Genomic DNA, 17,150 nt, shown 5'->3' on the forward strand with positions numbered 1-17,150 from the left:
ATTGTGGATAGGTTAAATTATATTGAGAGAGATAAAATAAAAAAACATGTGTTTTCTGTCTCAGTGCTCCCTCTGCTGAATACCAACTCCCTCGGCGGACTCCTCCATTAAAACCCAAAGCCAGCACAGTGGATGCCTCCCATCAGTCGTTGCCAAAGTCTCCCCGTCTCCCGTCAGGCAGCAACTCTCCTCCAGCAACATGCAACCTGCCCAGCGACTATAAGTACGCCCATGACCGGCTTAGCCACTTCCGCATGTCCACCGATGAGCGCACGGCCACTAAGGAGGGGATGGTGTGGCAGCTGTACGAGTGGCAGCAGCGGCAGCAGTTCCGTCATGGCAGCCCAACGGCCCCTATCTACACCGGCCCCAACTTTACAGACTCTTCATCTTTCAGAGTTACGGTGGAGATGCCACGTTCCCTCTCTGTCCCACCATCCCCTTGTGAAGTCCCACCGTCAATCCCCTCCTTCAAACCCCTGTCTCCTCGCAGGCCACACACTCCTTCAGACAGACGCACAGTCAGGCCCCTGGACGAAGTGGCCCCCGGGGACAGCACAGGATCCAGCTCCCCCGGCCATATCTGTCTTTCTCAGGTAGGACACCTGCCTAGGGAGGAGAGGCATCTCTGACTATTTTAGTATCCTTGGCAACATTTGTAATAATGATATTGATATTATCATTATCAAAAAGGGAATCGATAGGCATCTATTTTGATAATAAATTAATTGCTTGAGTCAGTTTTCAAGCAAAACATCAATCATTATCTGTTAAAGGATTCTGTAAATGTAGGATTTTCTGATTTTTTTTATTTTATATCTCTATCATCAGAGTATCTTGGATCTTTTGGACTCGGTCAAACCAAAACAATTGTAATTAATAATTTCTTAGTTGCAGCGCTAGCAACAACACACAACATCAGTGAGTCAGTGATTCCCTCAAACTAGAAAAGAAGCATGGTGATTACCAAAGGACACCGGTGGGTTTGTTTTCCAATGTGGTGTCACACCATATGTTTTAGTTGACAATAACAACATATTATTTTACTGGAGTCCCAACCCAATAGTCTATCCATGGGTATAGATAGATAATGGGTGGATAGAAGTCCTGTCTTTGATAAATGTATGTGCTGATACTCAGTAATTGGTGCTTTAACACTGTAAAACTGGCACATAGTAAACGTCAGTAGCCTGTCATTGGCATGGGACAGAAGCTAAATGTGATAATTCACATGCAGGGAGCCAAATGACAAAGGTCTCATTCTCACAGTAGCTCTGGATAGTGGATGTGAGGTAGATAGCTATTGATGTGAACTTGAAGGGTGTTGTGAGCTCACAAGAACACCATGGGAAGATTAACACTAGGAGCATCACAAGGCTCTGCACACACTTTGATGTTCATGTGAATCATTTTCAGATTCACACAGTCCACACCCAGACGCCCTCCACAGGTGGTGTGAGCATGTGTGAGTAAAAGCTCTTCACCAATCCGGCGTAGGGCTCAGACAGCACCACTACCGCCGCAGGAGACAGAGCGAGGGGCCGTCCTGTCATCCACATCCTGCGCTGTCTTCCAACCACACCCTCCACATGTGAAAAGATCTCCCTCCAAACCATCACCACATTTGCCAACACACACAAGCCTCACAACCAACCCGTTGGCCTTACACGAGTAAACAAAGTGTCACAGCTGCTCGGTTTCCGCCATCATTCATATGAATGTCAGCGCACTAATTATAACCATAAAATACAGTGACGCACAATTATGAAAAACCCTTCAGAAGAAGATACTTTTTTAACAAAGGGAGCCACAGTGACTATGCATGGCCACTAAAGGGAGCAATGTTTATGGGAACTAAATGTAGTCTGCACTGAATTAGTTTTTGTGCATCCAGCATCTTTCAAGCTTTCTGTCTGCTCTTAAGTAATAGCAATCTATCTGTATACCTCTGTGGGATATCATTAAGAAGTATGTTTTATTAGCGGCTAATCCAATTTGCCCAGGGCTCCTCAGCACCCTATAAACATCTCTACTGTATCTCAAACATCAGCAGCGGTCTCTTTCTTCTGATCTCGCATTTAAATAAAAAACCTATTATACAGCAAAAAAATAGTGGCATGGGAATCTCAAAGGGAATGGCTTACAGTGCTTCTCTTGCTGGTAGCAAACAAATGTTATTTTAAGAAAGCAGGTTTAGTATAATTTATGTGTAGTTAATTAAATCTCTTGTTGTTTGTGTCCTTTTAAGGTTCTTTGGTGGGCCTGGTTTTTGCTAATTCTGTGTGTTAAGCAAAAACGTCAAATCTTCCAAGCCCTGTAGCGTCTTAAACTCAGGGCACACCTTGTTTGGAATAAGAGTAGGAGTGATGAAAGGGAGAAAGGGATAGATGAAAAAATAAATCTGCTGTGTAGTCAAATTTGTTTGCCGACTTGGAGGCAATGGTTTAACTTTGATTCAGTGTGATAAAGTGTTATATCCTTCCCTTCACACGTATTTGAAGATTACTTAGTCAATTAGCCATTCTGTTTGATTTTAGGAGTTCTATAATAACAAGTTGATGTATTTTGTTTCTCTGCAGACTTCCCGAATAGAGAGAAGGTCCATGCCAGGCATGGGCTACATCACGCACACTGTCAGTGCACCCAGCTTACATGGCAAAACGGTACGATCCTCTTTATTAGATGTATTACATAACTTTATTTTCTTTATTCAAGATGTATTTCATGTAGGATTAATATAGTTTCACAGTGTGGTAGTCTAAGATAGCTTATCCAGGTTTGAACAGGAATTGTAGGGCTCATCTTGGTGACAGTATCAAGTTGTAGAATCGGGGGCTGACTGATGTGTGAAACCCCTATAAAGCTGGTTTGAATGCTATGCCATACGATATTTGTTTCAGCGTTATCTGTTCTGATAACCCTTATCTTCAGAGAACTCCTGATGCCACAATAAATCATCCTCCCACTCTCAGCTACTCTAGCTCAGCCACTGTACTGCCCAGATTGTTACCAAGTATTTTCTCTTATCCCTCTGCGCTTTCACTGGCCTCTGGGCCCCTAAACCCGGGCTTGGCTACAGCCAGAGGAGCTGACTCTGCTCCTCATTCAGCTTCGGAGGCACCAGGCCAAGATGGCTAGTGTGCATAGCCCCAGCGATGCATTCGCTCACCTGCAGCACCACCACAACGGCCTTCTAGGCCCCAGCATGCAGGTCAGGGGCCACTGTACTTCCCTAACTTCTTACAGCACACTGCAACTCCCTGCCAGTGCATTGTGGTCCCACTCTCCCCAGCCACTCCCATACATGACTTCCCTATCATTCATAAGACTGTGTGGCCTGTTGGTGTTGCTTAGTTGTCTTGTTAATGCAAACATTTTGGCATGGGCTGTTTCACTTCAGACCGTCCAGATGAGTGTCTTTATAGTTGATGTCACTCTTCCACTTTACTCAAAACACGAAAAGCTTTCAGAGGCTTGTGTTATACTAACGTCAACAGTAATATGCCATATTCAAAGCATGTTGTTTGTCAACTATGCCTGCATTAAATACATACCTTTGTTTGGTACATGTATAACCATGCACAGCCACAAAAGCATTCATATCTACATTTCTGTGTGCTCTGATAAATCTTCTGCTCTTGCTGTTCTCATTCTGAAGCAGCCATCAGGCCACAGCCCCCCCCCCACTGTAAGAGCCTGTTTACCAACAGTGCATTGCTGCGAGACTAGCAAACCACAGTGAAGCTGCAACGGTGCTCAGTAATGACAACTCCACCCAGTTTCTAACATCCAACTCTGGCCATCTTCCATGCCTATGAAGACATGTATACACTCAGTTTGACCACATGTCATGCACACAAACCTGTGTTGCTCAGTTGTGTGTGAAGTTAAACATGAGGCATTAAACCAGTTTAAAATGGACATCATTAATTAATTACAGTTGGGCTTTACTAACTATGGATACAAATACAGAGGTAGCAAAGTGAACTGTAATTGAGTTAAAGTTCTGCTGGCAAATCCTAAACGGCAAATAAAAACCATAGGAGTCGCCTGGTCACCCATTCCCCTCTGCAGCTTCATTTCAAATGATTTATCTCTCCACTGCTCATTCAAAGGCTGATGATACTTACATTCAACTGAAGAAGGACCTGGAGTATCTAGATCTGAAGGTGGGCCCCAACAAAGTAAATGCCACTTTATCCTTTTCTCCATCTCCCTTGTCTGGACTGCACTCCTGTTCTCCTGCTGCTGCCTCCAACATCTGCCTCCCTGTTTCCCCTCTCCCTGTCTTTCCTCTGTTCTGCGCTCTGCTTTCTACTGTCTCTTTGCAATTGAAATGAACATGTCTATTTGAATGTCTTCTTATGTAATTGACCATTTGAGCATCAAAAGTCATTTTTTGCTTTAATAATCTGGTGAATCCAACAAACAGTCTAATGTGACTGTCGTGAGGTGATAGATCTTTTTTGCTTCCTCCAGTGTAAATCATGATGTTCAGTTTGTCAAGATGCTCTCTATTGGATAATAGTAATCATACAATATTTTCAGGAACAGTGGGGTGATGCTGTTATGTCACCCTATTTGTGAAGGGAATTGAAGTTTTGACAAGCACTTGGCTGAATTACTAGTCATGTGAACTCCAATTTCTGTGTGATTGTTACAAATTCTCTTAATTCACAGACTTATTACTGCCATATTTAAGCTATCTATCTTATTTAGCCAGCTTTGGCATATTTTCCATTGACAAGGCATATACTCCTAATGAATTTGTATGTTTAAACACCACAATGCATCAATTAGAAATCTGGTTTGTGTTTTTGGAATGGAGGGGTGTCATCTATTGATGTACAGTACGTCCTATAACTCCTCTCCATTTGCTGTTTCAAAACAGATCCAAAGTATTGACCCGATGATCGTTTCAGTACACAATGTGTTTGAAAACTCGACTCCACACAGTTTTGGGTACTGTTGGAATGTAAGGACGGTGTGCATACAAAGTGAAAAACACCATTTCACTGCTTTGCAAAACGAATGTGATGCATCCCTGGAAATTATGAAGGATTTAGCACATGGATACCGTACTCCTATTGTTCATTGCGTGATACTCCAACACTGCTATGAGATGATGGGAAGGAAGTTATATTGGCAAAGAGCTTCCTTGCATGCTGTTAAGCATTTTTGAATGTATTTGATATCTTCAGTTTTTCTATGGTTTTGCTTGTTAAAGATGAACCAATGGTGCTCTTTAAGAATTATACGGGCGAAGTTACATTTTAATGCCTCTAGTTTGATTGTGGTAGCCGGCAGAAATGGACATACAGCGATGTGTTCAACGTGGATTTAAAAGAATACTAAAGAAAATTGGTATTGCACTTAAATACTAGAAAGTTAGCGATCTTGAGAGAGACAGCTGACTTTCAGACTTAGTGTTTTTGTTTGACCATCCCTAAATCATTAAGACTCTCATCTTTAAGACTGAATGTATGAGAATGAGAATGTAATTCAGACTTTCTTTTAAAAACGTGTAGTCTCGAAGCCCCAACTAAAATATCCTGTCATCACTTAAATAATCTTCCCAGACTTGATAAAGCTCCCTACAGAACCACAGAATACATTATAAAACTGTTCTCACAGCCTGTTTAGTACTCCGCATGACGAGTAACTGACTTTGACATGCAAAATAGGTGGAATGCCCCTTTTACTGAGTCCCATTCACACTGGTCCATACCGCTGTGCTGGGTGTGGTGCTGATCCTGATGTGGGTGTGTTATGAATATTCCACCCACACTTCTCAGCTTCATGCATTACTTACTGTTGCAGATAACTAGAAGACGATATCTGTAGAACCCTGAGATATTATTCATATATCATATTATTATAATGATAACAAAAGAGGAATGTCAGTCCCTACAATAGAACGGATTATAGAAATATATAAGTTCCTGTAAAAGTATTTTATCACATTATGAATTACATAAAAGAAGGAAAAACAAAAGAAAGTATGGTACAATTATTGTAGACAAAATAAACCTGACCAGATGTGTTTTGAGTCAAGATGGGTATACAGTACAATAGGAATAAAAAAACAAAAAAAACACGAAAATGTCCCCTTAACTTAGCAAGAGAATACCCTTTGAAACCAATACCTCATGTTTGATGGTGCCCTGGTTAAATAGCCCACATACAATAATTAAATGATCACAAAACAATAAAAACAAACATCAATCATATTCATATCTTAAACAGTGTTTCTCATAAAATTATCAAGTTAGTAATAAAATACAGTTTCATAAAGATGCTAACATGGCCACAGACTTTTGTCAGAGGATGGTGTTTCTTTTAAAGGTGCTGCCAGTTTATTTTCTTAAAAGCAGATGTATCTAATTCGTTAACTTACATTTTACAGATCTTAAAAATATATACGTTAAATGGTGATTAGATCTGTGATTTCAGTCTCATATCGCCGACTGTCTCTGCTCTCTGCCAGCATATAGAGTACAGCTAACTCCACTGCCATGAAACTAGAGGCCCTACAGTTTAACTTTGACGCCTTTTTAAATTATAAATAAAATGAACACAAGTAAATATATCTCCCACATGGTTCCTATGAAGGACTTGGTTCTTGGACTTACTTAAAGCCATAAGCAGCCAGGAAAGAGCAGCTTTGGGGGTTTTAAGAATGTTCCGACCACAAAGATGCAGAACTCTCTCTGCATCAATGTTCTTGCACTTCAGCTCATGTTTTAATTTTGCGTTGTTTGATCTATATTTTTTTCCGTCATTTTTTCTAGATCCATCCAGCTTGATTTGTGTCGCATTCTTGCTGTATGTGGAAAATCCACACAGCTGTTGGAAGTACTTAAGTAGAGATACTCAAACTATGTTATTTGATTATTGATATTAAATATTCTATTTTATTTCTGGCTATTGGGAATTTCAGGTTACTGGACGTGAGAGTTTTAAAACAGAAAGACCATCAAGGCCTGTGAAAATAGCAGAAAGTGATGCTGATGTAAGTGAATCATTTTGTTCTCAGGATTTAAAGACACAGTGTGATAATCGTCTTCTTATTTTCTTTTAAGATCTACATTTCCAACTTCTTACAATCCACTACAGAGCAGCGGCTGACTTTAGTCTGTCTTAACTGTGTGTTTCAGTGTGGTTTTGTGTGTATGTGTTCTTAAGTTGTGGTAAACAGAGGCTGCGAAGGGAAGGGAACGTGTGTACAAGCAACACTGTGGGGACACCCATCCACACTGCACAGTCAGGGCCTGAGAGTATCGACCACAGCTTTTATTTTCCTCCCTGCAATTTAAAGAGAAAAATACATGTAATGGGAATTTAAGATGTTGAGCTGTTAAATTTTTCAGTTTGATTTGCCTGACCCTGCTTTTCTCGTTCTTTGTTTTCTGCTGAATAGAGGTAAATAAGATGGATGTCCTGGCTTTTCATCATTAGCATTGTTCCACTTTAACAATTTATAAGAAATTGCCAGTAAATTGTCTGAACAATGAATATTTCATGCAATTAAAAACAACAATATACGGCAGCAAAATAAAAACAGCTTAATTATTAATTGAACAGAATGATAAATAGATCTGAGAAAAAAAATTCACTGTGTGAGAAAGACTGTGAACTAGGCAGTCTTATGTTGTTTTCATAAACACATAACCCATTTCTGGGAAAACAAATCTGTCACTCTCAATAAACACGGTTTTCTCCAAAAGTGAATGTGAAAATATGGATTTTTGATTATGATTACTTATAATGGGTATTACCAGATCTCACCCCCAAACTAGACAGTATAGACCCTTTTGATATTTCTCACTGCGCTGATGAGAGGCATTCCTCTGGGCTTTCCACATAGATGAGTCTTATTGACATATTTACAGACAGCGAAGACGGCGGCAGACGATCAATTTGTTTGTGTGGTTTGAATATAGTAGCATGAAAACTAGAATGGAACAGTCGAGCTGAGTAGTAAACAGATTCCATATCTCATCAGCCCAGTCCCCGCTTGTTTTTCTGTTGCATTATGGCTATACTCTGTGGTGCTCTTCGAGGTAAACAGTGTCAGTAATGGGAAGGAGAGATACATATAGACTTGTTTTCCCTCTGTTTTCCTGACTTCTTATTGTTTCCATTTCTTTCCTTCAGGTCAAATTAAGTCGACTGTGTGAACAAGACAAGATTCTCCAGGAGCTCGAGGCCAGGATACGCACTTTGAAGGATGACAAGGTTCTTGTTTGATACAAATATAGAACTATCTTGTTGTACAATATGTACAGTAATTGTGTGTGTGTGCCTGTACATTTGTCGTCTATACATGCTTCTTGTTTCATGGCTGTCTCTCGTTTCCCTTTCTAGGACAAGTTGGAGTCTGTGCTGGATGTTTCCCACCAGCAGATGGAGCAGTACAGAGATCAGCCGGCACACGCTGAGAAGATTGCCTATCAGCAGAAATTACTACAAGAGGATGTTGTTCACATCAGGGCTGAAATATCTCAAGTCTCCACAGTAAGACTCAAGCCTAACTCACACGTTGACTATACATAGGATGGAACATACATCCTCTTGGATTTCTCAGTTAAAATGTGCAGTTTCCATTTAGGTTTTGCAGGTACAATGCTGTAAAATAAACTGTTCAGACTGTCTCTACTTGTACATGCTACCACTTGCAGTATATTTGTGTTCGTTGGAAGCAAGAAGTTCACTTCTATTTTAAGTTGTTCCCTTTTGACGGTTTCTGCTACTGTCACTATGTTTCATATTGACTGTGACTATCAAAATGAGTGCTCGGGGACAAACCTGACGCGACAACGAAACTAACAAGTATATTTCTCCATCACACTGCGTAACACTTTAGTCGAAATATTCATTGATTTTGAAAACATTCAGTTTTAAAATAACAGTTACAAATACACTGCAAGTTTACACATACAAAAAAAAACAATTTCTGACCACATGCTCAAACATTTTGGACACTCAATGGACACAGTCAGTATATTATAATAATGACATGGAAACAACAGTTCAAATCCAAGTGAATTATTATTTCTTTTAAGATTTCAAGTGATAGATCATGATACTACTAAACTAACTATCTACTACTTCCCACTGTATCTGACTACACATGTGCTTACTTACTGTATGTGTAAAGTGTCACCGTCTCAAGGCTTTAACAAGAAGACCATTCATGTATCATTGGCCCATGAGATGAGGTGAGTATCTGAAGCTGTGTCTTGTCTCTTTAGAAAACGTGAAGTATCTCCTTCTTTGTTTTGTAGGAGATGGAGAACGCGTGGAATGAGTACAGCCGGCTAGAGAGGGACGTGGACTGGCTGCAGTCGGCGCTGCAGGGACAGATGAGCCGCAGCGACCTCTTTCAGGTCTGTGGCTCACTGATCTCTGTCGTTCCTTCTCATGGATGGGTGTGTGTGAGAATGAGTTACTCCTGATTTCATATACACAGTCAAAACAAAGTATTCTAGAGGTTGTAATATGATGAGCTTCACATTTAAACTACACTTTGCCTGGGTCCACAAGTGATTTTACAGTGTGTTAAAGATAACATGTTTGTGTGTGTTTCTCTGTGAGCAGCAAGAGAAAGTCCAGATCAGGAAAGAGCTGTGGAGGATTGAGGATGTTATCGCAGGCCTCAGCACCAGTAAAGCCAACTACAAAGTCACTATCTCCTCTGTTACCAACCCAGGTGAGACACTTGGAGCTTCCATGTGTACAAAGCCATTTGTTCTGTGTGATATGTGCATTACAAGCCATGTGGTTGTGCTACTGCATCTCACCATTGAAGCACTTGATCATACTCTCGATACTAATGCCTTGAACATGACCCATGGGAAAAGAAAGCACTGTCTGTACAGCGTGTATTCATGTTCATATACATTGAATTCCCCAGAGAGGAAGTTTGTGCCTTCAGTGTCGGCGTCATCAGTGCCTTCTCTGTCTGGGAGCCCGTCTGCTATGGAGATGCGGTTGTCCCAGCAGCCACAGCACAGCCCCCGCCTCAGCCCCAGCACCCCCACCCCCACCCCCACCCTGTCCTCCAGCCCCAGCCAGCAACACTGGGTGGACGCAACCATCACCAGTGGGCTGAAATGGGTGAGTGTACAAGAGTTTGTGTAGCTTTGCTAACTAAATTAGTCACATTTTTCTTTCACCTTCTAAAATAGTTTTACAAATTGTGGTCAGCACAATCACAAGATGCTTTACAGTGAAGTTATTTGTTCTCTTTTGGGTTATTTTTTCTAGTTACCCTTTTTTGCAGCACTAGTTACCTTCAAGGTTTGCAACTATCAATATTTTCATCATAAAAGTAGTCTGTTAAGGGGTATATTTTCAACTTATTTGGTTTATACGACCATTTACCCAACATACACAAAGATATTCCGTTTTAGAGGAAAATCTGCACATTTGAAGAAGCTGTAGTCAGTAAATGTTTAGCATTTTTGCCCAATAAACAATACATTTTAATTAATTGATTAAGTAATAAGGATTTCGGTTGACCCATCAATTAATGAACTAATGATATCATTAATATCTAAAGGCTCTAGTTTTATTGATAGTTTTTGGGCCATTTGTGCCTTTATTGGAAAGCAGATAGTGTAGAAAGAGACAGGAAACGAGCAGAATGAGTGCTGTTACCTCACATTTGTGTGTAACATTAGATATGTATTGGTACTTTTGTAGATTAAAGAAAGGACTGATGTCCAATGTGAGATAGATGTTTGTGATGATTTTGAGTATTTAACAATGAACAGTTATTGTGTATGCAGGGTGAGGATGATGTGCCTCCCAGACCTCCTCTACCTCAGCTCTATAGTCCTGATGAGCATCCTCCTGCTGTGCCCCCGTTGCCCCGGGAGACAACAGTCATCCGGCATACTTCTGTACGCGGCCTCAAACGACAGTCAGATGAACGCAAAAGGGACAGAGAGATTGGCCAGTTCACTAATGGAGACGGCAAGGTATATAGTATGTGTATCTGTGTGGTTGTGCCGCTGATATGTCTACATTTATCTAAGGTTTTTTTTTTAATCTCTGTCTTTGAATTTCAGGTGGAACTAAGACCTTTCCTGAGCGATCCAGAGCTTATGGGAGCTGGAGACGGCTCAAGCCACATCAGTGTAGCAGCATCAGGACATGAGGGTTACCAGACATTACCTAGCAGAGGTGCGTGGATGATAGAATCAGGAGAACAGATTTATTGAGGGGCAGTTTTTTGTTTACTTTGTAGCTTTTAGCTAAGCTTTCCACATTTTTGTTGGCTTTCCCCTCAGGAGTGGCGGGTTCCTCGCTGAGGCTGAATCAGTCCTCCAACATCTCCTCATATGTGACCATCCGAAGATCCACCTCAGCTGCAGGGGTGACGGTGAGGTTCAGATATATGATCAGAATATTGATATTTTCCAGTACATAAAAAGCACATGGTATAGCAATGTTTTTTTTATATTTCTTTAAAAAAAATGAAAAATATGATCCATGATACCATGATGTAAGGACTTTGTCACGCTTCAATTTCATGGATAGATTTTAGATAATAATATTGAAATGCCTAAGATATAATCCATTTACCAAACGTATTCCTTATAATTCTTGATGGATAAGCATTTTTCTGTAAAACAAAATAACAAAAACTATTTTTTACATGTAAACCGCGTATCGTATTCATTCTGTGAATTGTCTACCGTGTTCCTTTTTCATGCCTTATTAACATTAGCTTTTACCTTCTTGTTTGTTTTTATTTCCCTCCACTTCTTTGCATTCTGCTGCACCTTTTGCTCGTGTTATCAACTCTCTTTCCTCCCATTCCTCTCAGGAGAGACCAAAAAGTGCCTTGGAGCGTCTGTACTCTGGGGAGCCGGCGCAGCAGCAGCAGCAGCAGCAGCAGCAGCAGCAGCAGCAGAGGGGGAAGATGAGTGCTGATGAGCAGCTGGAGAGGATGAAGAGGCACCAGAAGGCCCTCGTCCGCCAGCGCAAACGCACCCTGAGCCACGGAGACCGCCACGCCTCTCCATCCTCGCGCACACCGCCTGCACCCTCGCGCCCACTTTCTGCAGACTTGGGATCAGTATGTTACTAGAACAGTATCACATGTCACAATCTCATGCATGACGACAACCAAACCGAGAGTGGTGATCTACAATGCGAGTCAGTTTCTGACATTACAAAGTCAACAGAAATACAATATATTAAGCAGTATGATTATTCACTGTGTGGCTCTAACTGTGCTTAATTCATGCATGTTGTTCTCAGATTTTAATAGGCCTTTTTCACTGCAGACATTTGATTTATCATCGCGGGAGAAAAAAAGCTTTTACTAAAAACATCAACGATGGCTCTGTTTTTTCCAGTAGTGATCTAGTGAGCTTTGACAGTGTATCAACTGAATGGAAATACATTTTCATTATTCCTTCTGTGGCATGTCAACATATCTACAATGAAAAAGGCCTTTAGAGAGTGGATTTACGCTTGATACTTAACTGTAGCACAAAAATAGTTTATTATTAGGTGGAAATAATTACATTTACAATTATTAGGGATGGTCTTCCTGCTTAAAACATATATCTTGCCTATCACACTCGTAACACACTAATTACCTCAGGCCTCAATGCCATCTACATTTCACATTAAACCCAATTTCTTGGTATTTTTCCCTTAAAGGTGGGGTAGGTACGTTTGAGAAACCGGCTCGAGATACACTTTTTGTTATATTCCATAGAATGCTCTTAACACCCGATAGCAATGAATATCTGAAGTGCTTTGACAAAAAATCCATAAAAATTCATCTGTGGAAGCCATAATACTGTAAAAAGTACGACCAATCATCTGAGCCGGCCCGGCTAAAGTAACTGGATGGCCTACCTGCCTGTCAGCCTTCCATCTGTGCACAAACTTATCTCGTGCCCTCATTGGTCATGTGCGAGTTCGTGTGTGTTGGAGGAGGGGCTCTGTGAGGAAGTGGCAGATTTGTTCCGGCTGTGTATTTTCAAATTCTAGCGCACTCGAGCTGGTTTCTCCAAAATTACCTACCCCACCTTTAATAGTTGTTAGACACTAACTTTGCCCGCCCCGCCCCATTCTATCCCTCTCATTACTGATTTTTTCTTCATTCTGAAAGTATAATTTAACCAAGTTCAATATTTCTTTTTCCAGTGGTTCTCTGCTTACAGAATAGCAGAAGAGACCTGTCTTTCCTCATTTAGATCAATGCCTGCTGTCCTTCAATTAAGTACTGTGGTTGTCTCTAAGCAGTCCATTTATGTGTCTGTATGTGTTTGTGTGTGAGAAAGAGAGTAAAAGAGAGAAAGTGCCTTATTTTCTACTGGCCAAATCATTGACATACACTGAGCAATGCCTATTCAAGCATATTCATCTCAACCTAATCATGGCATTTGTCCTGCTTTTCTTTACTGAATCAATATGAGGATGTTCTTATGGATCTGGGACTACTGTTCTCCAATCTACCCATCTCCGTTAGAGGAAGCCTTTCATTTAGACAATACTTATGCTAATCAATTTCATATCAACACATAGGTTAAGTGATTTCAGGTTTGCTCAATGTCTTTATCAGTTAGTTAATTGTTAGTAATAAGAATGCTTCCTTTTTCAAATGTGAATGTAAATGCAAAAAATAAACGTTATTTTCTAATGCACTCATATTGCCATGTTTTTTTATTTATTATATTGTTTTTCTCTCAACGCATACAATATGTTTTTGTTTGGTCATCAGTATGAGTGAAGTGGCCGGTCCTGTCTGTGTCTGTCACTGTCTGTCTGTCTTATTTATCACTGGTGTAGAGAATGCACAGCAGGCTGTGATATTGAGAGCATAGGCATGCATATTCAATAGATGCATGCTCCCCCTTTTTTCATGTTCACACCTGTAAACACACACACACTCACACACTCTGCAGCATTTCAAATCATGATAGCCTACTTATGCAATTTAAGTACTTGTAACATATCATGATGTGGGAAGGCAAGTGAATCCAGTCATTTTCAAATGTACTTGAGAAGCTGTGTCCTGTTATTTGCTTAACACTGTATTATTTTCCTCTTTGTGTTGTCCAGTGGAAGAGAGAGCAGGACTTTGACCTGCAGCTGCTTGAGAGGGCTGTTCAGGGGGAGGAGGCGCAGGCAGTGAGGAGCGTTCAGGGGGAGGAGAGACCTCCCGAGCACAAGGAGAGACCCCGCTCGCACTCTGACGAATGGCTGACCCTGTGCTCTACGGCCACGACGCCTCCTGCCCACGAGGTCGACCTGGAACCACTAGACTATGACCTGGACCTTAACAAAGAGGTACGTTATCTTCTCCAAGCAAAGTCATACAGCTTTGTTGTTTGAAATCAATGCATGCATACTGTATGATAAAGGTAGAAGAAAACACATGATACTCAACCAAGAACAACCACAGTCCAAAAAGTATATAAAAAGATGAATGACAAGGTTTGTTCCGTTTATTCCCTTATTGCATTCAGGCCCTGGAAGCTGAATAACAATAACAATCTAACTCATGTTGGTGCGTGGATATTATGCTTTATAAATGCAGACATTTAGAAAAAACCTTGCATTCATCATAAGCTTTGACCTGAGCCTCAATCAAGCTGGAGAGTAAAGGCTTTGTTAAAGTCCTTATACTTTACTTTTACTTTAAGAAATGTGAAGGGCATTTTAACTCCTTCGTATATCCTTAGTGTAATGAAGGTTGTATATCCAATCTTAATCTGTGCAAGTGGATAGATCATTGTTTGAAGTGAAGTGAAGGGTGATGAAATGGCAGCTTGGACCTTAACACACTGTATCTGTTTGGTGTAGCTTTCCAAGCCTCAGAAAGTGTTGATCCCGGAGCGCTATGTGGATTCAGAGCCCGAGGAGCCTCTCAGTCCGCAGGAGCTGGAGGATCGTTATCGTAAGGTGGAGCGCATCAAGAGCATCTTGGCAAAATCCAGGTAAATGAAGTGTTGCTGATGAACACCAGAGTGGGCTTTTGGGGAGGCCTTGCCGTAAGCCAAAGTGTCCGTTTTGGCAATAACTCGCCCTCCAGACATTTCCTCAAGCACAATGCTAAACCTGGCCACCTTTCCAAGGCACCGGGCTTCAGCTCAAGCTCCTCCTTCACATTGAAGAAAACGCCTTCCCAGCAAAGAATGCATTTCCACATTATTACCAATTCATCATGTTTAGTTCATTTGGTGTTTTGTTCCAGTGTGCACAACCTGGCACCTGCAGGGACCGTGGACAAGCCAGGGGTCGGGCTGGTGGCTCTGGACTCAGCGCTGCAGGAGCAGGAGAGGATCATCACCATGTCCTACGCTCTGGCATCGGAGGCTTCGCTCAAGAGCAAACTAGTCACAGGTTGGTCATTATAACAATTTAAAAATAATGTTCTGTTCCTTTGAGCCTGCAGGTTGTTGTAGGTCATACATCTTTGCTTTATAATGAATGTAAAAATCATTATTTTACAGAAACACTTAATAATAACTGTACCTGCCTGATAAAAAAAGAGAAAAGGGTACACAGTTTGAGTCAAATTGATCCTGGCATCAAATGGTTGAAGAGGGGATAAAGAGAGGGAGGTAGCCTTTCAAGAATCCTGGATTGATGGAGTGGAGATGAGAAGGGCGTAAGGTGCAGATTCAAGCAATAAGGCTGTTCATTTCCTAATAACTGAACATTATTCCTTCTTAGGAGCTCAGATAGTCTCTAATTGCAATCCATGTAGGATCTTTCAGACAGGGGAGGAATAGCTTGATGGGGCCATTTTGTGTGCTGATCAATGACCCAGTCAAACTCCACTCTCCTGCATACCGTTGCTGCTGCTTTGAACGCAGCTCTGAACCTGCATAAAAGACACTGCGCTCTCTTTTCATGTCTTGCAGACAGGCAAGTTCATTTTCACTGGAGCTGCAGCAGATTGTCAGCCTGTGTGCCTCACTCACACATATATGCACACACACACACACACACACACACACACACACACACACACACACACACACACACACACACACACACACACACACACACACACACACACACACACACACACACACACACACACACACACACACACACACACACACACACACACACACACACACACACACACACACACACACACATCTGTCACAGACACTAGCACTCAAGCTGTCAACGTGTGTGGAAGCTTAATATGCACAGTGAGGCAAAGTCAACAATTATAACATTATTTCCAGCATAGAGAAATGTCAGAGAATATAACTGCTGGCATCTTGTCAGCGGAGACTAAATAAATGATTTTCTTTCTCTCCCTTTGGTGTTAGAGCAAGGTATGCTGGTGCACTTTCAAATCCTTGAATTAAAAGAAAGGTCCTTTCATGGTATTATGCATGAGAGACTTCAATAATGATCGCATTAAAGCAGGAATATGCAGCCATGCATTTATGTAAAGTATACATAAGAAGTGCTTTTGTTTTTAGATATGTTATTCTAAATAATTTGTTATTTTTTGTTATTACTTGTCAGGACCATTAAAAGGAATCTCAAAAATATCTACAACATATTAATGATCTCAAAAAATAAACTGCCTTGTGTAATCCTTAGTGTGTTTTTCATTATGTTTAAAGTTCAGAACATTTTGAAAAAAGAAATCAAGATTTCCAGGTGCCCAAGGCTTAGATTGCTAATTTTGTTCAATCTTTTAGTCTTAGAACAAAAAATAATGTTTTACACAGAGAGCAGCAAAACCTCAAATGTGTGTTCTTGGCTTCTGCCTAATAGCCAAATAATCATTACTGTCAATCAACTCATCAGTCTACTAGCTCTTTAGTAAATGCTACCAGTGTAATGCTTGTATTTGTATCATGCCATTGTGGGCAATGCTGCTGATTGTTTAGCAGATGAGACGTATTACATCAGTGGAGATACATCCTCACTGTGATGGAGAACATCAATGCCAGATATTCCCATTGCTAATTGCAACTTACATTCTTTTGTAAACTGACTTTCTAGAAAAGCAATATGAAATGAAATATACAGTGTCATGTATTCATGTACAGTATTCATGTCCCACCCCCTGTGTCATTTGGTAAACAAACACAAAAGTGTAGTTTTCAGAACAAAACATGCACCGGTTTTATCCTTCAATGTGA

General features: G+C 40.9%; 1 protein-coding gene across 1 annotated transcript in view; it reads left to right on the plus strand.

Annotated features, from left to right (window-relative positions):
- Positions 1–17,150, plus strand: part of plekha7b (pleckstrin homology domain containing, family A member 7b) — a 75,041-nt gene that overhangs the window by 55,681 nt on the left and 2,210 nt on the right. The window contains exons 11-28 of the mRNA XM_034110764.1: positions 65–596; positions 2,580–2,663; positions 3,080–3,211; positions 4,116–4,169; positions 4,892–4,975; positions 6,941–7,012; positions 8,158–8,238; positions 8,368–8,517; positions 9,288–9,389; positions 9,601–9,712; positions 9,917–10,119; positions 10,794–10,985; positions 11,076–11,190; positions 11,298–11,389; positions 11,837–12,088; positions 14,092–14,319; positions 14,836–14,969; positions 15,227–15,375. Coding sequence (XP_033966655.1) covers positions 65–596; positions 2,580–2,663; positions 3,080–3,211; positions 4,116–4,169; positions 4,892–4,975; positions 6,941–7,012; positions 8,158–8,238; positions 8,368–8,517; positions 9,288–9,389; positions 9,601–9,712; positions 9,917–10,119; positions 10,794–10,985; positions 11,076–11,190; positions 11,298–11,389; positions 11,837–12,088; positions 14,092–14,319; positions 14,836–14,969; positions 15,227–15,375 — 2,768 coding nt within the window. The remainder of the gene's footprint in view (positions 1–64; positions 597–2,579; positions 2,664–3,079; positions 3,212–4,115; positions 4,170–4,891; positions 4,976–6,940; positions 7,013–8,157; positions 8,239–8,367; positions 8,518–9,287; positions 9,390–9,600; positions 9,713–9,916; positions 10,120–10,793; positions 10,986–11,075; positions 11,191–11,297; positions 11,390–11,836; positions 12,089–14,091; positions 14,320–14,835; positions 14,970–15,226; positions 15,376–17,150) is intronic.

This window comes from Pseudochaenichthys georgianus, chromosome 3, assembly GCF_902827115.2.
Source record: "Pseudochaenichthys georgianus chromosome 3, fPseGeo1.2, whole genome shotgun sequence".
NCBI classification, from domain to species: Eukaryota; Metazoa; Chordata; class Actinopteri; order Perciformes; family Channichthyidae; genus Pseudochaenichthys; species Pseudochaenichthys georgianus.